Raw genomic sequence first — 24,917 nt, 5'->3', positions numbered from 1 at the left:
GAGCACCTAATGTGCCAAAACAGTGGAAACCCCTAATTCTAACTCCAACCCTAACCCCAACACACCCCTAACCCTAATCCTAGCCCTAATCCTAGCCCTAACCCTAGCCCTAACCCTAATGGGAAAATGGAAATAAATACATTTTCTTTTAATTTTATTATTTTTCCCTAACTAAGGGGGTGATAACGGGGGGTTTGATTTACTATTTACGGCGGTTTTTATGTTTGGCAGCTGTCACACACTAAAAGACTTTTTATTGTAAAAATAGTTTTTGCATCACCACATATTGAGAGCTATAATTTTTCCATATTTTGACCCACCGAGTCATGTGAGGTCTTATTTTTTGCGGGACGAGTTGATGTTTTTATTGGTATCATTTTCGGGCACGTGACATTTTTTGATCGCTTTTTATTTTGTTTTTTGGGACGCAGAATTTACAAAAACCAGCATTTCATGAACTTCTTTTGGGTGGTGCGTTTACGCCGTTCCGGGTGCAGTAAAATTGATGAGGCGGTTTTATTCTTCGGGTCAGTACGGTTACAGCGATACCTCATTTTGGTCGTTTTTTTATGTTTTGGCGCTTTTATGCTATGAAAACAATTTTATATAAAAAATAATTATTTTTGCATGATTTTATTCTGCGAGCTATAACTTTTGTATTTTTTCGCTGATGATGCTGTGTGGCAGCTCATTTTTTGCGGGACAAGATGACGTTTTCAGCGGTACCATGGATAGTTATATGCGTCTTTTTGATCGCGCGTTATTGCACTTTTTGTTCGGCGGTATGATAATAAATCATTATTATTTGCTTCGTTTTTTATTTTTATTTTTTAAGGGGTTTGCTTAAGGGGTTAACTATTGGGACAGTTTTATAGGGCAGGTCGTTACGGACGCGGCGATACCAAATATGTGTACTTTTATTATTTCGCTTTTTTTTATTTCCAAAAAATGAATATATTGGGAATATTTTTTTTTTTTATTATTTATTTAGCGATTTTTTAAAAATTATTTTTACACTTTTTTTTTTTTTTTACTTTATTTAAATGTCCCAGGGGGGACATAACTGTCCTGTGACAGATCGCTGATCTGTCACATCACAGATCACTGTGACAGATCAGCGATCTGTCACAGGCAGTCCAGAAGGCTTCCTCATGCCTGCGCTTTGCAGGCACTGAGGAAGCCAGCTTCCTGCAGACCCCCGGAGGTCCCCGCCGCCATCTTGGATCCTGGGACCTGCAGGAAAGGAGCCCCCTGCAGCAGCGCTGCACATTGCGCTGCCGTGGGGGGCTCAGGGAAGCACGGAGGGAGCCCCCTCCCTGCCGATGCTTCCCTTTAACCCCCGGTACACCGCGATCGTGTTTGATCGCGGTGTGCAAGGGGTTAACGTGTCGGGGGCGGTCCGTGACCGCCCCTGACACATTGTGCCGGGTGTCAGCTGTGATAATCAGCTGACACCCGGCCGCGATCAGCGGCGCTCACCACGTGGGCGCCGCTGATCGCTGTGACGTAATATTCCGTCCATGGTAATTAGGTCCAGGGTCACATGGACGGAATATTACGTCCATTGTAGGTAAGGGGTTAAAACCTTTAGTTAGTGATTTGCCGTCTTATATTAAAGATACGAATTCGGCATTGCGCAGATTGGATAATGTGCAGTTGGCTAATAATGCAATAATGGTGACGGCTGACGTTGAGGCGTTGTATACGTCAATACGACATGAGGATGGATTGAAGGCAGTCTCTTGGTACTTACATGCAAGTAATTTGGACAAAGACATGGTGGCATTGTTATTGCAACTTTTGAAATATGCCCTCACACATATTTTTATTTTCAAAAATACGGTATATCTACAATGCCAGGGCACAGCAATGGGGGCTTGCTGTGCCCCTTCATATGCCAATCTATTTTTGGGATTATGGGAACGTGACATTTTTGTTTGTGATCCCATACCTCATTCCAGTCTGGTCACAGGCTGGATGAGGTATATTGATGACATTTGGTTCATTTGGGAGGGGTCTGATGATGACCTGGCGGTTTTTATGGAGACTCTTAATAAGAATGATTTGAACATAAAACTCACCTTTAAAACAGGTAGAGTGATTGAGTTTTTAGATCTGCTAATTAGTGTAGATGATAAGGGTTTTTGGTCTACAAATCTCTACAGAAAGCCGACAGCCACTAATTCGGTTCTTCATGCGAAATCTTCACACCCGCCGGCTACCATCAGAGGAATCCCCCCTGTTGGACAATTTTTGAGGGTGAAAAGAATATGTACCAATCCTAGTGACTTTGAAATACAATCCATTGATCTTGCCACTAGATTCCGTGAGAGAGGTTACAGTGAGAGAAACATTAAAAATGGGTATACAGTTGTGGCCAAAAGTATTGACACCCCTGCAATTCTGTCAGATAATACTCAGTTTCTTCCTGAAAATGATTGCAAACACAAATTCTTTGGTATTATTATCTGCATTTAATTTGTCTTAAATGAAAAAACACAAAAAGAATTGTCGTAAAGCCAAATTGGATATAATTCCACACCAAAAAAGTATTGGCACTGTTCAAAAAATCATGTGATGCTTCTCTAATTTGTGTAATTAACAGCACCTGTAACTTACCTGTGGCACCTAACAGGTGTTGGCAATAACTAAATCACACTTGCAGCCAGTTGACATGGATTAAAGTTGACTCAACCTCTGTCCTGTGTCCTTGTGTGTACCACATTGAGCATGGAGAAAAGAAAGAAGACCAAAGAACTGTCTGAGGACTTGAGAAACCAAATTGTGTGGAAGCATGAGCAATCTCAAGGCCACAAGTCCATCTCCAAAGACCTGAATGCTCCTGTGTCTACCGTGCGCAGTGTCATCAAGAAGTTTAAAGTCCATGGCACTGTGGCTAACTTCCCTAGATGTGGACGGAAAAGAAAAATTGACAAGAGATTTCAACGCAAGATTGTGCGGATGTTGGATAAAGAACCTCGACTAACATCCAAACAAGTTCAAGCTGCCCTGCAGTCCGAGGGTACAACAGTGTCAACCCGTACTATCCGTTGGCGTCTGAATGAAAAGGGACTGTATGGTAGGAGACCCAGGAAGAGCCCACTTCTTACCCCGAGACATAAAAAAGCCAGGCTGGAGTTTGCCAAAACTTACCTGAAAAGCCTAAAACGTTTTGGAAGAATGTTCTCTGGTCAGATGAGACAAAAGTACAGCTTTTTGGGCAAAGGCATCAACATAGAGTTTACAGGAGGAAAAAAAAGAGGCATTCAAAGAAAAGAACACGGTCCCTACAGTCAAACATGGCGGAGGTTCCCTGATGTTTTGGGGTTGCTTTGCTGCCTCTGGCACTGGACTACTTGACCGTGTGCATGGCATTATGAAGTCAGAGGACTACCAACAAATTTTGCAGCATAATGTTGGGCCCAGTGTGAGAAAGCTGGGTCTCCCTCAGAGGTCATGGGTCTTCCAGCATGACAATGACCCCAAACACACTTCAAAAAGCACTAGAAAATGGTTTGAGAGAAAGCACTGGAGACTTCTAAGGTGGCCAGCAATGAGTCCAGACCTGAATCCCATAGAACACCTGTGGAGAGATCTAAAAATGGCAGTTTGGAGAAGGCACCCTTCAAATATCAGGGACCTGGAGCAGTTTGCCAAAGAAGAATGGTCTAAAATTCCAGCAGAGCATTGTAAGAAACTCATTGATGGTTACCGGAAGCGGTTGGTCGCAGTTATTTTGGCTAAAGGTTGTGCAACCAAGTATTAGGCTGAGGGTGCCAATACTTTTGTCTGGCCCATTTTTGGAGTTTTGTGTGAAATGATCAATGTTTTGCTTTTTGCTTCATTCTCTTTTGTGTTTTTCATTTAAGACAAATTAAATGAAGATAACAATACCAAAGAATTTGTGTTTGCAATCATTTTCAGGAAGAAACTGAGTATTATCTGACAGAATTGCAGGGGTGTCAATACTTTTGGCCACAACTGTAGGCGAGCCCTAAACACTCCAAGAAATGATCTGCTGTACACAAAAAATAAGGTTGATGGAACAATTAAACAAGATGGTGTGCGGATGGTCACTACTTACCACAATAAATGGTTTAAATTTAGAGAAATTTTTAAAAAACACTGGAGTGTTTTACAAACTGATCCGATTCTCAGAAAGATTTTGCCAGAACAACCGCTTTTAGTGGCAAGGAGATCAAAAAACCTGCGTGAAACTAATCCCACCGCCCCAGGAGAGCCCTTCCACCCTCCTTGTGGGACACAGAGGCAGAAACATCAGCAGCACCGACCCGGAGAAGAGTACAACAGCAGAGGAGACGCGGAGGGATACCACCGGTCAGCGTCCACCCTGCATGTGAGAAACGAGGTGTGCCACCTTACTGGCACATTAAGGTACCTGTGGGCACTTACCCCAAACTCGGGAGACCCTCTGATAACTGACCGGGGGTGGCACAAACAAGGGATTATCTGCAAAACTGGGTGAGCTGCATCGTATCTACAGGCGGAGGGATATACATAGTTCCGGACGTTTTCAGCATCACAAGCACTCTCCTTGTATCCTCTGGTGTAAGGAGCAGTAGTGCCATCCATACAGGGCAGTGAGACAAGATCCCCTGAATTAAATTAGTCACAAAGCCGCTCTCAGAGGCACAGCTAATACAGGGGAATTATTAAGCGCTGATTAGCGCTTTCCCTGCAGTGTCTGTGAAGCCATATTGCCTCAGGCTGTGAGCAGGAGAGACTCACAGAACCTGTGAAATATAAAAGTCCTTTTATTATTGCAGGATGACGGACTACATTACCATTTGGATACAAAGATTTTCAAATCAATATACCTGCATCTTATTTCTTTTGCAAGATCTGCATTCATATCTCTTTCCAATGATTCTACAGCGACACCTAGTGTCCATTCCATATAACTTGCTCTAAAGCCATTCTACTCTACTTTGGCCACTTTTCAGACTTTTAGTCAAATTGCGCCACCTACTGGCCAATTCAAAAATATACCATTAGTCGGCCTAGATCTTTTCTATACTATACCCAGAGTCTTCCATAATGACTTAATCCACGCCCCCTCACACCTTGCAGGGGACAACGTGTCATATGCTTCACCTTTGACTTCATTTTTCTAAAGCTGGACATATAAGCACATAAGCTGGAGGAGGAGGAGCGCCGAGGAGATGGCTGCTCTGGCATGAGGCTCCTGAGTTTTTTTAGTTTTTTACCCCGTTTAATTGTTAATTCTTCCTTTGGAGCACTCACCATTGCGTAGCTACATGATTCGGCAGAGCTGGGAGTAGTGTGGAGACTGCGATCAGCTGGGACTGGTGTCTTTCTGTCCTCGTGGAGCTCCGTGCCTGGATTCAGCTGGGAGAGAGTGAAGCTGCTGGCTGCCTGCCAACTTTCCTACAACTTGTAACCAATTCCAGAATGCAGATGATCCCGGGATAGGAAAGCTGGTGGAGTGTGCGGTGCTGGAGTTGTTCTGGAGATCTTGTGGTCCACGTGGAGCTGTAGGGCTACAGGATTCGGCAGAGCTGGGAGTAGTGTGGAGACTGCGACCAGCTGGGACCGGTGTATTTCTGTCCTCGTGGAGCTCCGTGCCTGGTTTCAGCTGGGGGAGAGTGAAGCTGCTAGCTGCCTGCCAACTTTCCTACAACTTGTACCCATTTCCAGAATGCAGATGATCCCGGGATAGGAAAGCTGGTGGAGTGTGCGGTGCTGGAGATGTTCTGGAGATCTTGTTGTCCAGGTGGAGCTGAAGGGGTGAGCTGGGCAGGTTTGGACTGACTGTTGGCATGTCCCCTGATGTCCCTGTCTTGTTGCACCCATGCCCTACCCCCCAGCAGTGCTGGAAGCACCCTTTATGGAAAGTTGTACATTTAACTTTGCTAAGCTGTGACTGTTCAGTCTTTATAGCCACAAGCTGAGTGTAGTCATGGCCACTGCACTCTGTAAACCTACTCTTATGATTTCAAGGGACGATTTATTATTCTGGAATCATCCGCAATTTCTCATGGACTCCCCTTCTTGGAGCATGATTGCTAATTCAACAATTGAGCACATAAAATCCATTACTTCTGTGAAACCTGTGGAGGTGTACTGCAAGAGAGGTACAGTGCCTACAAGTAGTATTCAACCCCCTGCAGATTTAGCAGGTTTGATAAGATGCAAATAAGTTAGAGCCTTCAAACTTCACACAAGAGCAGGATTTATTAACAGATGCATAAATCTTACAAACCAAAAAGTTATGTTGCTCAGTTAAATTTTAATAAATTTTAAACATAAAAGTGTGGGTCAATTATTATTCAACCCCTAGGTTTAATATTTTGTGGAATAACCCTTGTTTGCAATTACAGCTAATAATCGTCTTTTATAAGACCTGATCAGGCCGGCACAGGTCTCTGGAGTTATCTTGGCCCACTCCTCCATGCAGATCTTCTCCAAGTTATCTAGGTTCTTTGGGTGTCTCATGTGGACTTTAATCTTGAGCTCCTTCCACAAGTTTTCAATTGGGTTAAGGTCAGGAGACTGACTAGGCCACTCCAACACCTTGATTTTTTCCCTCTTGAACCAGGCCTTGGTTTTCTTGGCTGTGTGCTTTGGGCCGTTGTCTTGTTGGAAGATGAAATGACGACCCATCTTAAGATCCTTGATGGAGGAGCGGAGGTTCTTGGCCAAAATCTCCAGGTAGGCCGTGCTATCCATCTTCCCATGGATGCGGACCAGATGGCCAGGCCCCTTGGCTGAGAAACAGCCCCACAGCATGATGCTGCCACCACCATGCTTGACTGTAGGGATGGTATTCTTGGGGTCATATGCAGTGCCATCCAGTCTCCAAACGTCACGTGTGTGGTTGGCACCAAAGATCTCGATCTTGGTCTCATCAGACCAGAGAACCTTGAACCAGTCTGTCTCAGAGTCCTCCAAGTGATCATGAGCAAACTGTAGACGAGCCTTGACATGACGCTTTGAAAGTAAAGGTACCTTACGGGCTCGTCTGGAACGGAGACCATTGCGGTGGAGTACGTTACTTATGGTATTGACTGAAACCAATGTCCCCACTGCCACGAGATCTTCCCGGAGCTCCTTCCTTGTTGTCCTTGGGTTAGCCTTGACTCTTCGGACAAGCCTGGCCTCGGCACGGGAGGAAACTTTCAAAGGCTGTCCAGTCCGTGGAAGGCTAACAGTAGTTCCATAAGCCTTCCACTTCCGGATGATGCTCCCAACAGTGGAGACAGGTAGGCCCAACTCCTTGGAAAGGGTTTTGTACCCCTTGCCAGCCTTGTGACCCTCCACGATCTTGTCTCTGATGGCCTTGGAATGCTCCTTTGTCTTTCCCATGTTGACCATGTATGAGTGCTGTTCACAAGTTTGGGGAGGGTCTTAAATAGTCAGAAAAGGCTGGAAAAAGAGATAATTAATCCAAACATGTGAAGCTCATTGTTCTTTGTGCCTGAAATACTTCTTAATACTTTAGGGGAACCAAACAGAATTCTGATGGTTTGAGGGGTTGAATAATAAATGACCCTCTGAATAAACTTTTCACAATTTAAAAAAAAATTACACAAAGAAATAACATTCTTTTTTGCTGCAGTGCATTTCACACTTCCAGGCTGATCTACAGTCCAAATGTCACAATGCCAAGTTAATTCCAAATGTGTAAACCTGCTAAATCTGCAGGGGGTTGAATACTACTTGTAGGGCACTGTAGGAGAGGAGGAGTCCTGGCACGCCTTCGGAGGAGAGGTTCAGAACAGCTCTTCCTTCACTCCACTTGGCTAATGTCCGTTCCTTATCTAACAAAATGGAGGAACTGAACTTACTTTGTAACATGAGATCTGATATGGCCAATTCAGCTGCTCTTTGTTTTATTGAGACCTGGTTGAATGAGACCATCCCTGATTGTAGTCTGGATCTACCTGGTTTTGTTATCTACAGAGCTGACCATGATTGTGTAGCTTCAGGTAAACAAAGGGGGGGTGGGGTATGTCTCTACATCAACACTAGCTGGTGCTGTGATGTTAACATACTGGGAAAAGGTTGCTCTCCAGATCTAGAGTACCTTGCACTCAATTGTAGACCATTTTACTCTCCAAGAGAGTTTTCATCTATGGTTCTGGTTGCAGTATATATTCCCCCCCAAGCATCTGTTAAAGCTGCTATTGGTGAATTAGCATGCAAAATATCAGAATGGGAGAAAGGATCTCCAGAAGCATTTGTGATTGTAATGGGGGACTTTAACAAAGGAAAACTCAACCTGGATCTCCCCAAATTTACTCAACATATAAACTGCTTCACGAGAGAGAACAATACGCTTGATCACTGCTATACAGTCATAAAAGGGGCCTACAGGGCAGTGAGGAGAGCAGCAGTGGGCTTTTCAGATCATTGTCTAATTCATTTAATTCCAGCCTACAGGCAAAGGTTGAAAACATCCAAACCTACAGTTTATACAAAGAAGACATGGTCTGAGGAGGCAAAATTGCAACTACAAGCATGCTTTGAATGCACGGACTGGGAGGTATTCCAGGAAACATGCTCGGGTCTGGATGAATGGGTTGATGCAGTGTCCTCATATATCCGTTTTTGTGAAGACACGTTTATTCCATCCAAATCTGTCCACTTTCGGGGAAACAACAAGCCGTGGTTTACAAATAAAGTCATTTTGATCCGTAAGAGAAAAGAGGAGGCTTATAAAGCAGGCGATATTACTGAATTCAAGAAACTTAGGAACTCGCTATCTAAAGAGATCAAGTTAGCCAAACACGAGTATGCAAAGATTCTGGAGGAAAGGTTCTCATCAAAAGATAATAGATCTGCATGGAGAGGATTAAGAGAGGTCACCAATTATAAATGCCACCCTACTATAGTGAACCCCAGCAGAAGTCTGGCAGCAGAGTTAAATGAATTCTACTGCAGATTTGAGGCAAGCTCTACACACAGTGGCTATTCATCTCTAAGCTCCTCAGTCTGTTCATATAAAGATCATTGTGCAACACCCAAGTAGTGATCTCCGAGGCAGAGGTGATACGCATCCTGAAGGGACTTAAGGTCAAAAAGGCACCTGGCCCTGATGGTGTATCTCCAATGTGTCTGAAAGTATGTGCTACCCAGCTTGCCCCTATACTGACAAATATATACAATGTGTCACTGAAAGAGTGCGTTGTACCTCAGTGTTGGAAAAATTCCACAATTATCCCTGTCCCCAAGAAAGTGGGATCCTCTGAGTTGAACGACTATAGACCAGTAGCACTCACATCTGTAGCTATGAAAGTCTTCGAAAGAATTATGATGTCCCACCTGATAAAATTCACGCAGAAGCTATGGGACCCGCTTCAGTTTGCCTATAAGGAGAATCGTTCGGCAAACGACACTGTCAATCTGGCACTGAAGTACATTTTGGATCATACAGATGAACTGCACTCATATGTCCGGATTCTTTTCATGGACTTTAGCTCAGCGTTCAATACCATTGATCCGAATTTACTTCATAAGAAAATGGTAGCTCTTGGAGTCCCTCTTAACTTATGCTTGTGGATTTATAACTTCCTGACAGCCAGGATACAGAGTGAAAAAGTTGGACCATTCACTTCGGACACCTTGGTCACAAACATCGGGGCACCTCAGGGGTGTGTTTTGTCCCCGTTACTGTTTTCTCTCTATACGAATGATTGCATCTCTTCAGCAGACTCAGTAAAAATCTTGAAATTTGCCGATGATATGACACTGATTGGTCTCATCAGGGGAAATGCTGAAGACTTGTATCGGAGTGAGGTGGAAAGAATATGTGACTGGTGTAAAGCCAATAATCTTGTACTCAACACTAAAAAAACTGCTGAGATGGTTGTGGATTTTAGGAAAGATCAACATGAGATACTTCCAATCTACATCCATGACGAAGTGGTTCTTAGGGTCACAGAGACCAAATTCCTTGGTGTTATCATCTCTCATGATCTTAAATGGGGGAAAAACGTGGATGCTGTTATAAGAAAAGCACAACAGAGGATGTTCTTCCTGCGTCAGCTGAAAAGATATGGTTTGTCTAAGAATCTGCTGATCTTATTCTTTAATGCTGTCATCAGATCTGTGATTTGTTCCTCTCTGATAGTCTGGTATGGGGGAGCCACTGCGCATGACAAACTCCGCTTACAAAGGACTTTCAGAACAGCAGAGAGAATTATAGGTTCCCCCCTGCCTAAAATCCAGGATCTTTATGATAAGAGTATTCGATCCCACGCATTGAAAATTTCATCCGATCCCTCTCACCCGGGACACTCCTCATTCCAACTACTCCCTTCAGGACGTCGCTTCAGAGTCCCCAAATGCAGCACCAACCGCCATATGAACAGCTTCTATCCACTCTCTGTTCAACAATTAAATCGTCATGTGTAGACTATATACTGTATCTGTCTTGTTAGATGTTACTTGTTGTATCTGTTGTTATATATTATGTTGCCTCTTTGCCACAAAGAATTCCTTGTATATATGTAATATGTACTTGGCGATAATAAATTTGATTTGATTTGATAATACTGGGATTCCTTACAGTATATAGCCGCCCTCATGCCTAACCTGCGCAAAACCAACTCAAAGTACTCTAGCAATAGGTTTCTCGCACTAACGGATCTGGACGCCAACATGTCCCCTGGACCACTCTCCCAGTCAGAATCCTCCAACTCTTCTATACCAGATGGAGCAGACTCAGAGATGATTCCAGCTTCTACAACCAGAATCCCTAACACCCCAACTTCGGACCAAACAGCTCTACTTTCGCAGTTCCAGTCTATTTTACACTCCGAATTACTCAAAATGTCGGACAAATTGACTAAAGACCTAACTAAAAAGAGATCAGAGAGCTGGGTTCCCATACTTCCGACCTTGAAGACAAGATGGAATCTACCCTCACAAATCTTGCCACTCATGAAAAAGATATCGAGATGCTTCATGACGAGATCTACACCCTCAATAATAGATTAGAAGATTTTGAAAATCGAGCCCGTAGGAGTAACATTAGAATCGGGACTTCCTGAGACAATCACTGATCTTCAGTCCACGGCGACAGCTGTTTCAGGAACTTCTACCGGGTATCTCAATTGAGCGCTTGGAAATGGACCGCATCCACAGAGCTTTGAGCAAACGCAAGCCAGAAGGCCCACCAGGGGACATAATTCTTAAGCTGCATTTCTACAAAACAAAAGAACAACTCTTACAGGCGGCGAGAAAGTCAACACCTTTGGTATTCCAAGGCCACCACTACGAACTTTTCCCTGACTTGGCCCCTACCACCATCCCCAAAAGGCGAGCTATGAAACCATACCTAGACATTATCCGCTCCAAGAACATTAAGTATCGTTGGGGATTCTCCTTTAAACTGATGTTCACTCATCACGAAATGGTCCACGCAGTCCTCTCCCCCGAAGGGGCGAGCCGCTGCCTCACTAAGCTACAGCTCATGGATCCCCCTTCGCCCCCCCCCCCCCATCATCTTCAGAGCCTCGGCCCAGGAATCGTCGCTCCAGTCCGCAAGATCCACCTATTCCCCCTTGATAATCTATGTAAACATTAGTTCTACTTTGAGTTTAGGACATAGGCTACTTTACATGATGTCTCTATGGCCTTATATACAAACTGTCAGCCTGTTCTTTTTTGCCTAGAAACTTTGACTGTGCATATTCACCCGAGTTCTAGAAATATCTTAACGTCCTCTTTGACAAAGTCCGTTATATATGGTTTCTCAGTTTAATTTTTTCAGGTATCTTCGGAGCACGCAGTTCCAACATTCATTCCTTCGGAGGTAGTCGAGTTCTTCGTTTTTTCTGGCGATCTGGACTGGTGATTGCCCCTCGACTCGATCTCCAAGAAGGTGAAGTGACTATGCTCAATTTACATGTCGATGGTTTTTACTCCATCCATTATATACCGGAGATTTGTTCTATATTTTACTATACTGTTGCAAACCAAATATTATACAATGCTTTATAACGGTTTACTTTGGTTATGTTGGTAATTAATACTGTTACCTCTATGCGACTTGTTCTAATTCTATTGTTCTCTTGTTAATCCAGTAATATACTATGCTATGTTACCTTCCACTTTGGGTACGTAACTACTTAATAGGATTACACCTCTTCTACAATTGCGTTGTCTAATTCTTTTTCCAGGGACACTAGACCATAACTAGATCCACTCTCTCGTTTACCCGTACCACATTCCCTACATTATAAACATACTTATCCAAAATCCTGGTAATTGTTTGAATACTCCGAAGTCCGTTGACTTATATATCCAGCTCACCTTGACTCACCTCCCTCTTATACACCCCCTGCATCTAATTTTACTTATATATTATATTGCGTTGTCCCTAACAATTCCACATGACCCCACAGTGTTTTTACACACTGCCGCTCAGCACGTCGTGCTTAGCCAATGTTAAAGTTACCCCTTTTTCCCCTATAGGTTTCTGCTATCCTATTCAAACTACATGTATTGTTCCGTCTACCCAATCTCCCATTCCTACTACTTGCCCAAGTGAATTCCACCAATTTAGTCCATTCTATATTAATACCTCTACTTTTACCTACAAACCATGATTAACAGCTATCAAAGGCGTGTCTAACATCTTTTCACCATGCCACTAACAATCTTATCTCACAGCGTGCGAGGCATCAATTCTCCGCATAAACGCACTAAGGCCTTCCGCTACTACAGATCTCAACAAGCAGACGTGGTATGTCTCCAAGAGACACACTTCTCAACTAGCTCTCACCCTAAGTTTATGTCCACCTCTTACCCGCTTTTTTATTTAGCGAATGCCCCAAACAAAACCAAAGGCGTCGCTATCTGCTTCAAAAAAAATCGGTTCCCTTCGTTTTTAAATCCTCGGTCGTAGACAAAGAGGGCCGTTATTTAATGGTGACGGGCTCAATTTCAGATGAATTAGTGACTATTGTTTCCTACTATGCTCCTAACACTCATCAAGCTGCCTTTTTTCCCCAATTATTGGAACTAGTCTCCGAACATGCCCAAGGGACTACGCTATTATGCGGGGACTCCAACTGTATACTTAAAGCCAGCCTTGACAAGTCCTCAATGCACTACTCCCTTGCCATTATATTCTTCTGGAGAACAGGAGAAGTCACAGAAGACTGGAGAAGAGCAAATGTTGTTCCTATCTTCAAAAAGGGGAAGGTGGACCCAGGCAACTATAGGCCGGTGAGTCTGACTTCTATACCAGGAAAGATCTTTGAACAAATTATTAACCAACATGTATGTCAGTACCTGGATAAGAATGAAGTGATTAAACAGAGTCAGCATGGGTTTGAAACTAATAAGTCATGTCAGACTAACTTAATTTCCTTCTATGACAGAATCACTGATTGGGTGGATCAAGGAAATGCTGTCGATATAGCATATCTTGACTTCAGCAAAGCATTTGACAAAGCATCTCATACAATCCTTATTGAAAAAATGACTAAGTATGGAATGGACAAGGCAACTGTTAGTTGGATTCATAACTGGCTCAGTGATCGGACCCAAAGAGTGGTCGTAAATCGCTGCACATCCAGTTGGAAGAATGTCTCAAGTGGGGTACCACAGGGCTCTGTCCTGGGCCCTGTATTGTTCAACATCTTTATCAACGATTTAGATGAAGGAATTGAGGGTAAACTGATTAAATTTGCTGATGACACAAAGCTAGGAGGGATAGCTAATACTAGAGAAGAGAGAGAGAGAGGATTCAAAAAGATAGAAATAAACTGGAGAAGTGGGCAGCAACTAACAGAATGGTTTTTAACAGGGAAAAATGCAAAGTACTACATCTGGGCAATAAAAATGAAAAAAAGCATATACAGAATGGGAGGAACAGCAACAGCACATGTGAAAAAGACTTGGGTATACTAATAGATCATAGACTGAATATGAGTCAACAGTGTGATGCAGCAGCAAAAAAGGCAAATGCAATTCTAGGATGTATTAACAGAAGCATACAGTCTAGATCACGTGAAGTCATTATTTCCCTCTACTCCTCTTTGGTCAGACCTCATCTGGAATATTGTGTCCAGTTTTGGGCACCACATTTTAAAAAAGACATCAACAAACTGGAGCAAGTTCAGAAAAGAGCAACCAGAATGGTGACCGGTCTGCAAACCCTGTCTTATGAGGAAAGGTTGCAGGATTTGGGAATGTTTAGTTTGCAAAAGAGAAGACTGAGAGGAGACTACTTAATAGCTGTCTACAAATATCTAAAGGGCTGTCACATTGTAGAAGGATCAACTTTATTCTCATTTGCACAAGGAAAGACTAGAAGCAATGGGATGAAACTGAATGGGAGGAGACACAGATTAGATATTAGAAAAAACTTTTTGACAGAGTGATCAATGAGTGGAACAAGCTGCCACGAGAAGTGGTGAGTTCTCCTTCAATGGAAGTCTTCAAACAGAGGCTGGACAGACATCTGACTGGGATGATTTCGCGAATCCTGCTTTGTGCAGGGGGTTGGACCAGATGGCCCAGGAGGTCCCTTCTGACTCTACAATTCTATGATTCTGCGGACTCAGCTGCCCTTAACAAGCTCCTCTCCCAACATCATTGGGTGGACTTATGGAGAGACTTGCATCCCTCAGATAAAGACTATACTTACTTCTCCTCACGTCACTTAGTGTACACTAGAATTGAGCATATCTTTGTTCATCCACCCTTTATTCCAAATGTGTCAAATATTTCTATTCAATCTACTCCATGGTCAGATCACTCTCCAATTCAACTCACATGCTCTACTCTCCACCCACGGCCCCGATCATTCAACTGGACTCTCTTACCCTGATATCGCTCAAAAACTGAAAAACCACCTTGATGATTACTTCTCCTTGAATCAACTATCAGCTTCCTCACCAATTTCCCTATGGGAAGCTCATAAGGCAGTGCTAAGAGGCTTCTGTATTCAAGAGGCCTCGCGCAAGAAAAAAGACAGACGTGTAAGGGTAGCTGAATTAGAGAGCAAGGTATCAGTTTTAGAGTCCCGGATGAAGAACTCACCCTCACCTGCTACGTACCAAGACCTTTCTCACGCTCGTACAGAATTAGACCTCTGTCTTTCTGAGAACGCGGACCGGGCCATACGCTGGTCACAACAACGCTTCTACGCCCTTAATAATAAGAATAATTCTAACTTAGCTTGTCGCTTAAAATGCCTACCCCTACCCCACCCCCCCATACGTTTACGTACACCTTCAGGCATTACATCCAACCCACAACAGATTACTCATATGTTCCAACAAAAACTTAGGCAGTTATATAACGTCTCTACCACTATAAACTCAGAAACGTTAGATGCTTTTTTAGATTCTACCCCCCTCCCAGCCCTTAGCTGTGACACGATTGAACTCCTAAATCAAGCCATTACTCCTAGTGAAATAGAACTAGCTATTCAGCAATTGAAAATTAATAAAAAACCAGGTCCCGACGGATTTACGGCCCTCTATTATAAAAAAAATACGCGTCGGTACTAATTCCCCACCTCACTAACTACTTTAACTCTTTAAGGGACGGTAACAATCCAGGAGGAGCCTCTTTAATGGCCGCTATATCCATGATACCAAAACCCAACTCAGACCACTTACTCTGGTCTAATTATAGACCAATATCCCTTAATAACGTAGACCTTAAAATACTAGCTAAAATTCTATCTCAGCGGTTGAACTCAGGTTTGGGAACCCTTATACATAGAGATCAAGTAGGCTTTGTCCCTTGTAGACAAGCCTCAGACAACATACGGAGGGTCTCCCACCTGCTTCACCTCTGCAAACAGCGCAACATATCAAGCATGTTACTGTCACTGGATATTAAAAAAGCCTTTGACTCCATTTCCTGGCCTTATCTGTTTGCGGTCTTGCGGAAGTGGAAGTTCCCTGACCACTTTCTTTCTTGGATTCACGCTCTTTACAGCTCCCCATCCGCTTACGTACGCTACAATGGCTTTTCCTCTGCACTTTTCCCCATTAGTAGAGGCACTCAGCAAGGATGCCCTCTTTCACCCTTATTATTCCTTTTGGCATTCGAACCATTAGCTATTCATCTTCGCCTCAACTCTAATATACAGGGTGTAGAAATAGCGTCAGTTTCTCACAAGCTCTTTTTGTTCGCAGATGACATGCTACTTCTATCAACCCCTCAGACATCCTTGCCGGCCCTACTTCAAACCCTTAGTAATTTTGAATCGATCTCCGGTCTACAGGTTAATCCTTCAAAATCTTATGCCATGACTATATCCCTCCCTTCACCTATTGTTTTACAGCTCCAACACGACTTTCCGTTTCAATGGGCCACGAACCATCTGGATTACCTAGGGATGAAACTGACTGCCAGTTTAGACTCCCTTTATGCAGCCAATTATCCTCACATGCTCCGCAAACTTCGTCTACTACTTCAGTCATGGGAGAAGCTACATCTCTCCTGGCTCGGCCGGGTACGAGCACTAAAGATGACCATTCTCCCCAAATTACTTTACTTATTTCGTGTCTTGCCAGTCCTTGTCCCGTCACACTACCTCAAAATAGCCCAATGATTAGTAGATGCTTTTGTTTGGAGAGGTGGCCTCCCCAGGGTTAATAGAGCTACCCTCTACCGTCACCATTTGAAAGGAGGCTTGGGAGTTCCCAATCTTTCTAAATATTACCATGCAGCCCAATTGGGTCAACTGACCCTATATCATGCCTATTCCGAACCCCCACTGTGGCTATCTCTAGAGGCTCCTGAATTTCACTCAGGTACCCTCGACACACTACTATGGATTCTCCCAGCCCAGCGAAAACACATCTCGAATCCTATTGTAACGCACTCTCTTAGGATTTGGGACTCGTTGAAATATTCCTCGCAGATAATCTCACCATTTTTACCCCTCGCCCCCCTTTGGGACAATCTCCAGTTTCCCCCAGGCATGGAATCCCTTAGGAACTTTCGTTTATGGGTCGCTGCAGGGATAACCAGAGTCCACCATCTTTTTAACGTTGACGGGATTATTCCATTCTCGGTCCTGGGTGAAAAATATAATTTCCCCCCTGGAGAGGTATTTCGCTATCTACAACTTAAAAGCTTTGTCAACTCATTACTAAAAAATTCTACTCCTCCCTACTCCTTTACTCCCTTCGAACAAAAATGGCGTCAAAATCCACATGCTCCAGGTACTATATCTCTCCTCTACTCACATATCAACTCCTCCCCTCATAGGCGCTGCTTAAAATACACTTCTCGCTGGGGGTCCGACATTGGTTCCACCTTGACAGATTCGGAGTGGTCCCAAATTTGGTCCTCCTCTACTGGAGGAATATTAAATACCCTTATGTTGGAAACTAACTATAAGGTGTTAACCCGATGGTACCTGACCCCAGCCAGAGTGGCTAAGGCACTCGCCAACTACTCTCCAAATTGCTTTAGAGGGTGCAACTCCACAGGAGATATGTTCCATACATGGTGGCTATGCCCGACCGTACGTAGATTTTGGATCAGAATCTACCATTTGGTTTCCTCTATAACAAATATAAACCTTAAAAAAAGCCCTTGGGAGGCCTTACTCAACAAACGCATCCCCAACATCCCTAAACACACTCAAACCCTCATTGCATTCATATTCCTGGCAGCCAAACAAACCATAGCTTTGGCATGGAAAAAAACAAATTTAGATTTATCTGCGGTTAAAACACGCCTTTCTTGGTATATGATCAACGAAAAATTATCTGCCATACTTTACAGATAAAGTCGGTAAGTTTGAGAAAATATGGCTTCCCTGGGCGGAGTACGCCAACCACACCCCCTTTGCCACACCTGTATTTCATCTAACCAACCCAGATCCCCCTGATTCTGATTGAATCATTAACGATAATTGGACACAACATACCCCCCTCCTCGGGCTTCCCCCCTCCCCTTCTTTACCTCATACCCTGTTGTTAGTTTGTCTGTTTGTTTGTCAACCGTTTACATGCTCTCTTATGCATATTGCAAATACAGCTCTGTATTGAGATTTGCTATCACCTTATTTGTAAACTGTACTTTCAATAAAAAATTAAAAAAAAAAAAAAAACCTGCGTGACGTCTTGGTGCATAGTCTATATAATCCATCAAAATCCAATAACATGGATAATTCTGGTTTTTATCCATGTGGCCTATGCAAAGCATGCCTGAACTTGGTTAAATCCAAAACAATTCTGTAATTTTGACAATAGCAAAATGTACACCATTAGAAGGCATATTACATGTGCATCCCGTGGTGTGATCTATCATGCCACGTGTCCGTGCAACAAAATTTATATTGGTATGACGGCGAGAGTTAAAAATACGGACGCGAGAGCATTGTAGAGCCACTGAAAATGCCAGAACAATTGAAGATGTGTCTACACTAAAAACCCTCCCAAGGCATTTCCAGAAATACCATTCTTGTAGTTCCAAGGGCCTTAAGATAAAAGGTATTGATTCGGTATCACTGTGGGTGCGAGGTGGTAATATTGGCAGGGTTTTGGCACAAATAGAATCTCGTTGGATCTACCGTTTAGGCACTTTAGCACCGCAGGGTCTGAATGAGTCTTTTGGTTTTGGGGCATTTATGTAAATTTCAATGATATGATCTTTTTTTATTTTATCTTTTTAGATTTCATGTGTCTAATTATGGTGCATTATTTTTTAGATCTATGCCTTTCACATAAAATCGGTTTCGATGCTCTGGTTCTATAAACAAGATCCGTACCTGTCATACTATATAGGTCTTGATGCTTCTTATCTACATATAAGGTGAAGAGATGCTATGTCATTGAGAAGAAGAATTTTGAAAGAATTGCTGTAGTTGACATTAATTGGCCTTTTGACGCATGGACCCATGTGGTTGAAACATGACCTTGGGTCGACTGAATTGGGACTGTTTTCAGTTTGCCTGAATAATGTAAAAAGTGTATTAATCCTAGTAGTATTTTGCATATAAAAAAAATCCTTGTATGTCAATGCTTGCACTTTGTCACTTTTAATTTGAGCACTTTTTATATTTAATTTAATATTGATATTATGATTTAATTGATATACTATGGTTTTGCACATAGCACTTTATAAATGTTTACATCATTGGTATTATTATGAAATAATTGATTTAGTATATATTATTCACTCTTAATCCACATCATTAATTATTATTATGATATTTGCTGCATTGCGGCAGATTTATATATATATATATATATATATATATATATATATATATATATACACACACACACACATTAATGCACTGCACTTTATACATCTGGGATGTGCGCATACTCCTTTGGAGTCTCTCCAGGCCTCCCATGTATGGCATCTGACGTGGGCGCCTGTCTTCCGCCCGGTTACTCCGGTGTGGAACGCAGTGCGCTCCGTCAGCCGGAGGTGGGCGGTCTATTGTGGGAGCTGACGACATAGCCGCATGCGCCGTGATATCCTGGCTTATACATGAATAGCGGTCACTGTGTTAGTACACCATGTGATTCATGAGCGGAAACTGAATGGATGGTGGGCATTTATAAACAGGGAAATCCTCCGGCTTAAAACACGCTCCTTTTGAAAAAGGATGTATTTTTTGGCTGCATATAGACACTTTATTACTGGCAGCGGTCAGGAGTCTTGTTATTTAACTATGAGTATACTGTTAATGACTTAGCTGCTTTCTATTTGTTTACAATTCTGTGCAATACTTTAAAAATGACAAACATGAGCATTTTTTGATATGAGGTATATATGAGTTTTCATACCACCTAGCGTTATATTTAATCATTTTGATCTGGCTGACTGTGTTTGTTCCCTACTGTTTCTGATTTGATCTGTGAGCACTCTTAATATGTATTGTTATATTGGTTAATAAATTGATTTTTTAAGATAGAAATATTTTTCATACATTCTTGATATCCGTTCAGGATATGGTTGTTTTGATGTTTATGTGGAATGTGACCCTTCGATGAGGTCAAGGACTATTATGTTTAATTATTCAGACATGGTTGCTAAAGGAGTTAATCCATGCAACCAGACATAACCACTCGGCTTTCCGGGGATGATCTGAGTATTAATCAGTTGTTTTTTTTTGCTCAATCATGTGTTCTGTTTGATCTTTCAGAAACATTCCGACCACCAGCATGCAAAAAACGTTTCACAGTTGGAAGAAAGCTGTCTTGGGCTGGAAAGACATGCGTCTGTATGGTAAGTGATTTAAAGGATTCATCCAGCCTGAGCATGTAATGAACTGGATAGATGTAATTGTTAGTTCGGTGTGGATCCCCACCACTGGGACCTCCTCTCATCACCAGTATGGGGGACTTATGCTCGGGAGCGTAGTCTGCTCCATACGAGGCAGGTTCCAGCTGTGATCCACAGCAAACATCTGCCTCTCACAGCTCCGATCGCTGCTGTTTAATCATTTACAGAGGTTGCACGACCTGCTGCTGCTTTACTACTCTTGGCCTCGGTCTCCCCAGCAAAAAAAGATGGATTTTTGGTCCACACCGTAAAATATTTCTTGGAGCCTTCATTGGGAGGCACAGTTAACCATGGGTGTATGCTGCTGTCCCTAGGAGGCTGACACTAGCAAAAAAAAGTACTTCTCCTCGGCAGGTTACACCCAACGATAGACACAAAGCTCATCAGTTAGTGAAAAAGCAGTAGGAGAAGCAACTATAGAAAACCAAAAAGCCATGAAGAGGCCCAACCAAAGGCACAAAACAGGAGGGGTGATGTGTCCCCTAATGAAGGCTCCAAGAAAGATTTTACAGTGAATACCAAAAATCCATCTTTTTTATTGCTTCATTGTGGACACAGGTACCCATGGGGCGTCTTAAAGCAGTCCCATGGGAGGGAATAAAATAAGAGAACTCGGGTCGGACTGCGGACGACCACTGTCTGCAAAACCTTTCTTTCCAAGCTGGCATCCACCAAAGTGTAGGTGTGTATTCGGAAAAACTTTGCAAAAATGTGAAGGGAAGACCAGGTAGCTGCCTTGCAAATTTGAGACAGAAGTCCGTTGATGAACAGCCCAGGCGGCCCCACTGCCCGGGTGGAGTGAGACCTCACACCCGGATGGGGTGGATTGCCCTTAACCTGCTATGCCTCCAAGATAGCTGAACAAATCCAGCGAGCAATGGTAGATTTTGAGGCTGGCAGATCCTTACGACGACCCTGACAAATGGCAAACAAAAGAGTCAGTACGCCAAAAAAGAGCTATCCTAGAGGGATAGAGACGAAGACCAGATCCAGCTTGTGGAGCGACCTTTCCAGGGGATGAACTGAGGAAAGGCAAAAGGAAGGCAAAATGATATCCTCATTAATGTGGAATGAGTTAACTACTTTAGGTAGGAACGAAGGAACCGGTCTGAGGACAACCTTCTCTTGATGCAGAAAGAGAAAAGGAGAATGACAGGAGAGAGCCACCAGTTACGAAACTTGCCTGATAGACATGATGTTCACCAAGAAGGCAACCTTCCAGGAAAGAAGGGAAGTTGTAATGTCCTTGATGGGTTCCAATGGAGAATGCTGAAGGGAACATAGGACCAAGTTAAGGTCCAACGGATCCACTGGAGGCTGGCAAGGTGGTGCCAGATGAGCAATGCCCTTGAGGAAAGTCTTGACTTGAGCTTGAGAAGCCACATCCCTCTGAAACAGGATCGAGAGGGCGGAGACTTGACTCTTAAGAGTGCAGAGGGAAAGCTTAGAATAGAAACCAGAGTGGAGAAAAGCCAGGATGATGAAAGTGAGGAGGACATGGGAGAAGACTGATTGGCTTCACATAAGTGAAAATTAGCTTTCCAGGTTCAATGATAAATGCAAGAAGATGAGGGCTTTCTCGCACTGATCATGGTCTGTATGACCTGAGGTGAAAAACCTAATTCCTTCAGAACGGAGCCTCAACGGTCATGCTATTACTTTCAGCAAATGAGAATTATGGTGGAAGATGGGACCCTGCGAAAGGAGATCCAGACTATCTGGAAATTTCCAGGGAGTGTCGGCGAGCATGTTTACTAGCTCTGCGTACCAGGCCCGTCTGGGCCAGTTTGGAGCCACCAGAATTACTGGTACTCCTGCCTTGATCTTCTTGACGACTCTTGGAATCAAGGGAAGAGGCAGGAAGAGATATGGAACATTAAAGTGAGACCAAGACAGAACCAGGGCGATCGCAAGAGGGTCGCGGGACCTGGATACGAAGTGGGGCACCTTGGCATTCATCCAAGACACCATCAGATCTATGTCAGTGGTGTCCCACTTCTAACAGATCTGGTCAAATACTTCGAGTTTGAGCGACCACTGGCCTGAGGCGAGACCCTGGCAACTTAGAAAGTCGGCAGCCCAATTTTCTGCTCCTGTAACGTAGACTGCCAAGATTTATGTTACGTATTTTCGGCCCAGACTATTATCCTAAAGGCCTCCACAAGAACAGATCTGCTGCGCATTCTGCACTAGTGGCTTACGTACGCCATGGCCGTGGCGTTGGCCGACTGGATGCGATCCGATGGCCTGTGAGGAAGTCCTGCCATTGCAGAAAGGAGAGGTAGATTACCCTGATTGCCGGGATATTGATTGGTAAGGTATCTTCCTGAGGACTCCAGCAGCCCTGGGTTGTGTGATACAGAAATACTGCTCCCCAACTGAGAAGGGGTTGCATCTGTTGTGACAACCGTCCAATGGAGAGAAAGAAAGGATCTCCCAAGGCGAACATACTAGTGAATAGTCCACCATGTCATTGAATGATACGCTCGAGGTGGTAGGATAATGGGATGGTCCAAGGATGACACCACCTTGTCCTATGCTGATTATAGAGCCAGCTGGTGCGGACGGATGTGGAATTGGGAATAGGGTACGTATTCCATAGCTGCTATCACTTTCACCAGCATACTCATGCAGAGCTGAAAGGGGTGAGAGGATGGGCGTTTCAGAGAACAGATTCCCAGGTGGAGAGCTGAGATCTTCTCTTCCGGGGTAAAGACTTTGGTACGGGTGGTGGCAGCGAACAACATCCCCAGGAAAGTAATTTGTTACGCTGGAATCGGAGAAGACTTCATAGAATCATAGAGTTGGAAGGGACCTCCTGGGCCATCTGGTCCAACCCCCTGCTCAAAGCAGGATTCGCTAAATCATCCCAGTTAGATGTCTGTCCAGCCTCTGTTTGAAGACTTCCATTGAAGGAAAACTCACCACTTCTCGTGGCAGCCTGTTCCACTCATTGATCACTCTAACTGTCAAAAAGTTTTTTCTAATATCTAATCTGTGTCTCCTCCCATTCAGCTTCATCCCATTGCTTCTAGTCTTTCCTTGTGCAAATGAGAATAAAGTTGATCCTTCTACAATGTGACAGCCCTTTAGATATTTGTAGACAGCTATTAAGTCTCCTCTCAGTCTTCTCTTTTGCAAACTAAACATTCCCAAATCCTGCAACCTTTCCTCATAAGACAGGGTTTGCAGACCGGTCACCATTCTGGTCGCTCTTTTCTGAACTTGCTCCAGTTTGTTGATGTCTTTTTTAAAATGTGGTGCCCAAAATTGGACACAATATTCCAGATGAGGTCTGACCAAAGAGGAGTAGAGGGAAAGAATTACTTCACGTGATCTAGACTGTATGCTTCTGTTAATACATCCTAGAATTGCATTTGCCTTTTTTGCTGCTGCATCACACTGTTGACTCATATTCAGTCTGTGATCTATTAGTATACCCAAGTCTTTTTCACATGTGCTGTCACTTAGCCCTATTCCTCCCATTCTATATATGCTTTTTTCATTTTTATTGCCCAGATGTAGTACTTTGCATTTCTCCCTGTTAAAAACCATTCTGTTAGTTGCTGCCCACTTCTCCAGTTTATTTAAATCTTTTTGAATCCTCTCTCTCTCTTCTCTAGTATTAGCTATCCCTCCTAGCTTTGTGTCATCAGCAAATTTAATCAGTTTACCCTCAATTCCTTCATCTAAATCGTTGATAAAGATGTTGAACAATACAGGGCCCAGGACAGAGCCCTGTGGTACCCCACTTGAGACATTCTTCCAACTGGATGTGCAGCCATTTACGACCACTCTTTGGGTCCGATCACTAAGCCAGTTATGAATCCACCTAACAGTTGCCTTGTCCATTCCATACTTAGTCATTTTTTCAATAAGGATTGTATGAGAGACTTTGTCAAATGCTTTGCTGACTATCCAGCCGAACCGGGCAAGAGTGTCCAGAGTAATCTTAAGACTCTGGCAGCAGTTTCGGAAGGACGGCCCTTGATTAAAAGGTTGTTCAGTTAAAGGATAATGACAATTCTCCTGGAACGCAGGATGGCCATGACTGACGCCATCACCTTCGTGAACACCCTGAGAGCTGAGGCCAGATCGAAGGTGAGAGGTGGGAACTGATAATGACTTCCCTAAACCGCAAATCTGATAAATCTCTGATGCAACACACAAATTGGGATGTGGAGATGTGCGTCATGAATGTCCTCCAAATAGAGAAACTCTTCAGGTTCCATCGAGGAGAACTCTGAGGAGAACCTTTGTCTTTCTTAACATTAAGGCTTTGGTTAACTTAGGGTATAAGGCTGTCAACCAAATTTTTCTTGTCTGGTCCTTGTCTTGCTTGGAATCTCACCTGGTTTCTGAGTCGCACCCCAGGGCCACATCAGGAGAAGAGGCATGGGATATAGAGTGCATACTGGAGGACATGGATGGGGATGGAGCTGAACGAGAAGCTCAAATATGTTTGTTTCTTAGACCTAACCCTTGATCTGCCCTTGTGAGAGTGGTGACGGGGTGCCTGCGAATCGTCCTAAGGAGCAGCAGGCAGGTTGGATAGACAATCTAGGACCTGGACTAGGGACTGAGAAACCCTGGTGAGGTCAGACACAGACTGAGAGATAGCCATGGCCTACTCCGGAGGAGGGGGTGTG

At 43.5% G+C, this 24,917-nt stretch overlaps 1 protein-coding gene across 2 annotated transcripts in view; it reads left to right on the top strand.

The window, feature by feature from the left end:
* TTF1 (transcription termination factor 1) overlaps positions 1-24,917 on the top strand; it is a 138,548-nt gene that overhangs the window by 103,949 nt on the left and 9,682 nt on the right. For both annotated transcript variants that reach the window (XM_073555973.1, XM_073555974.1), the window contains exon 12: positions 20,129-20,211. In XM_073555973.1, the coding sequence (XP_073412074.1) occupies positions 20,129-20,211 (83 nt within the window). The remainder of the gene's footprint in view (positions 1-20,128; positions 20,212-24,917) is intronic.

The sequence above is a fragment of the Dendrobates tinctorius genome, unplaced genomic scaffold (genome assembly GCF_039654945.1).
Source record: "Dendrobates tinctorius isolate UK_male_01 unplaced genomic scaffold, ASM3965494v1 ptg000231l, whole genome shotgun sequence".
NCBI lineage: Eukaryota > Metazoa > Chordata > Amphibia > Anura > Dendrobatidae > Dendrobates > Dendrobates tinctorius.
The sequence above is the reverse complement of the archived record's forward strand: the minus strand, read 5'-3'. Positions and strand labels throughout refer to the sequence as shown.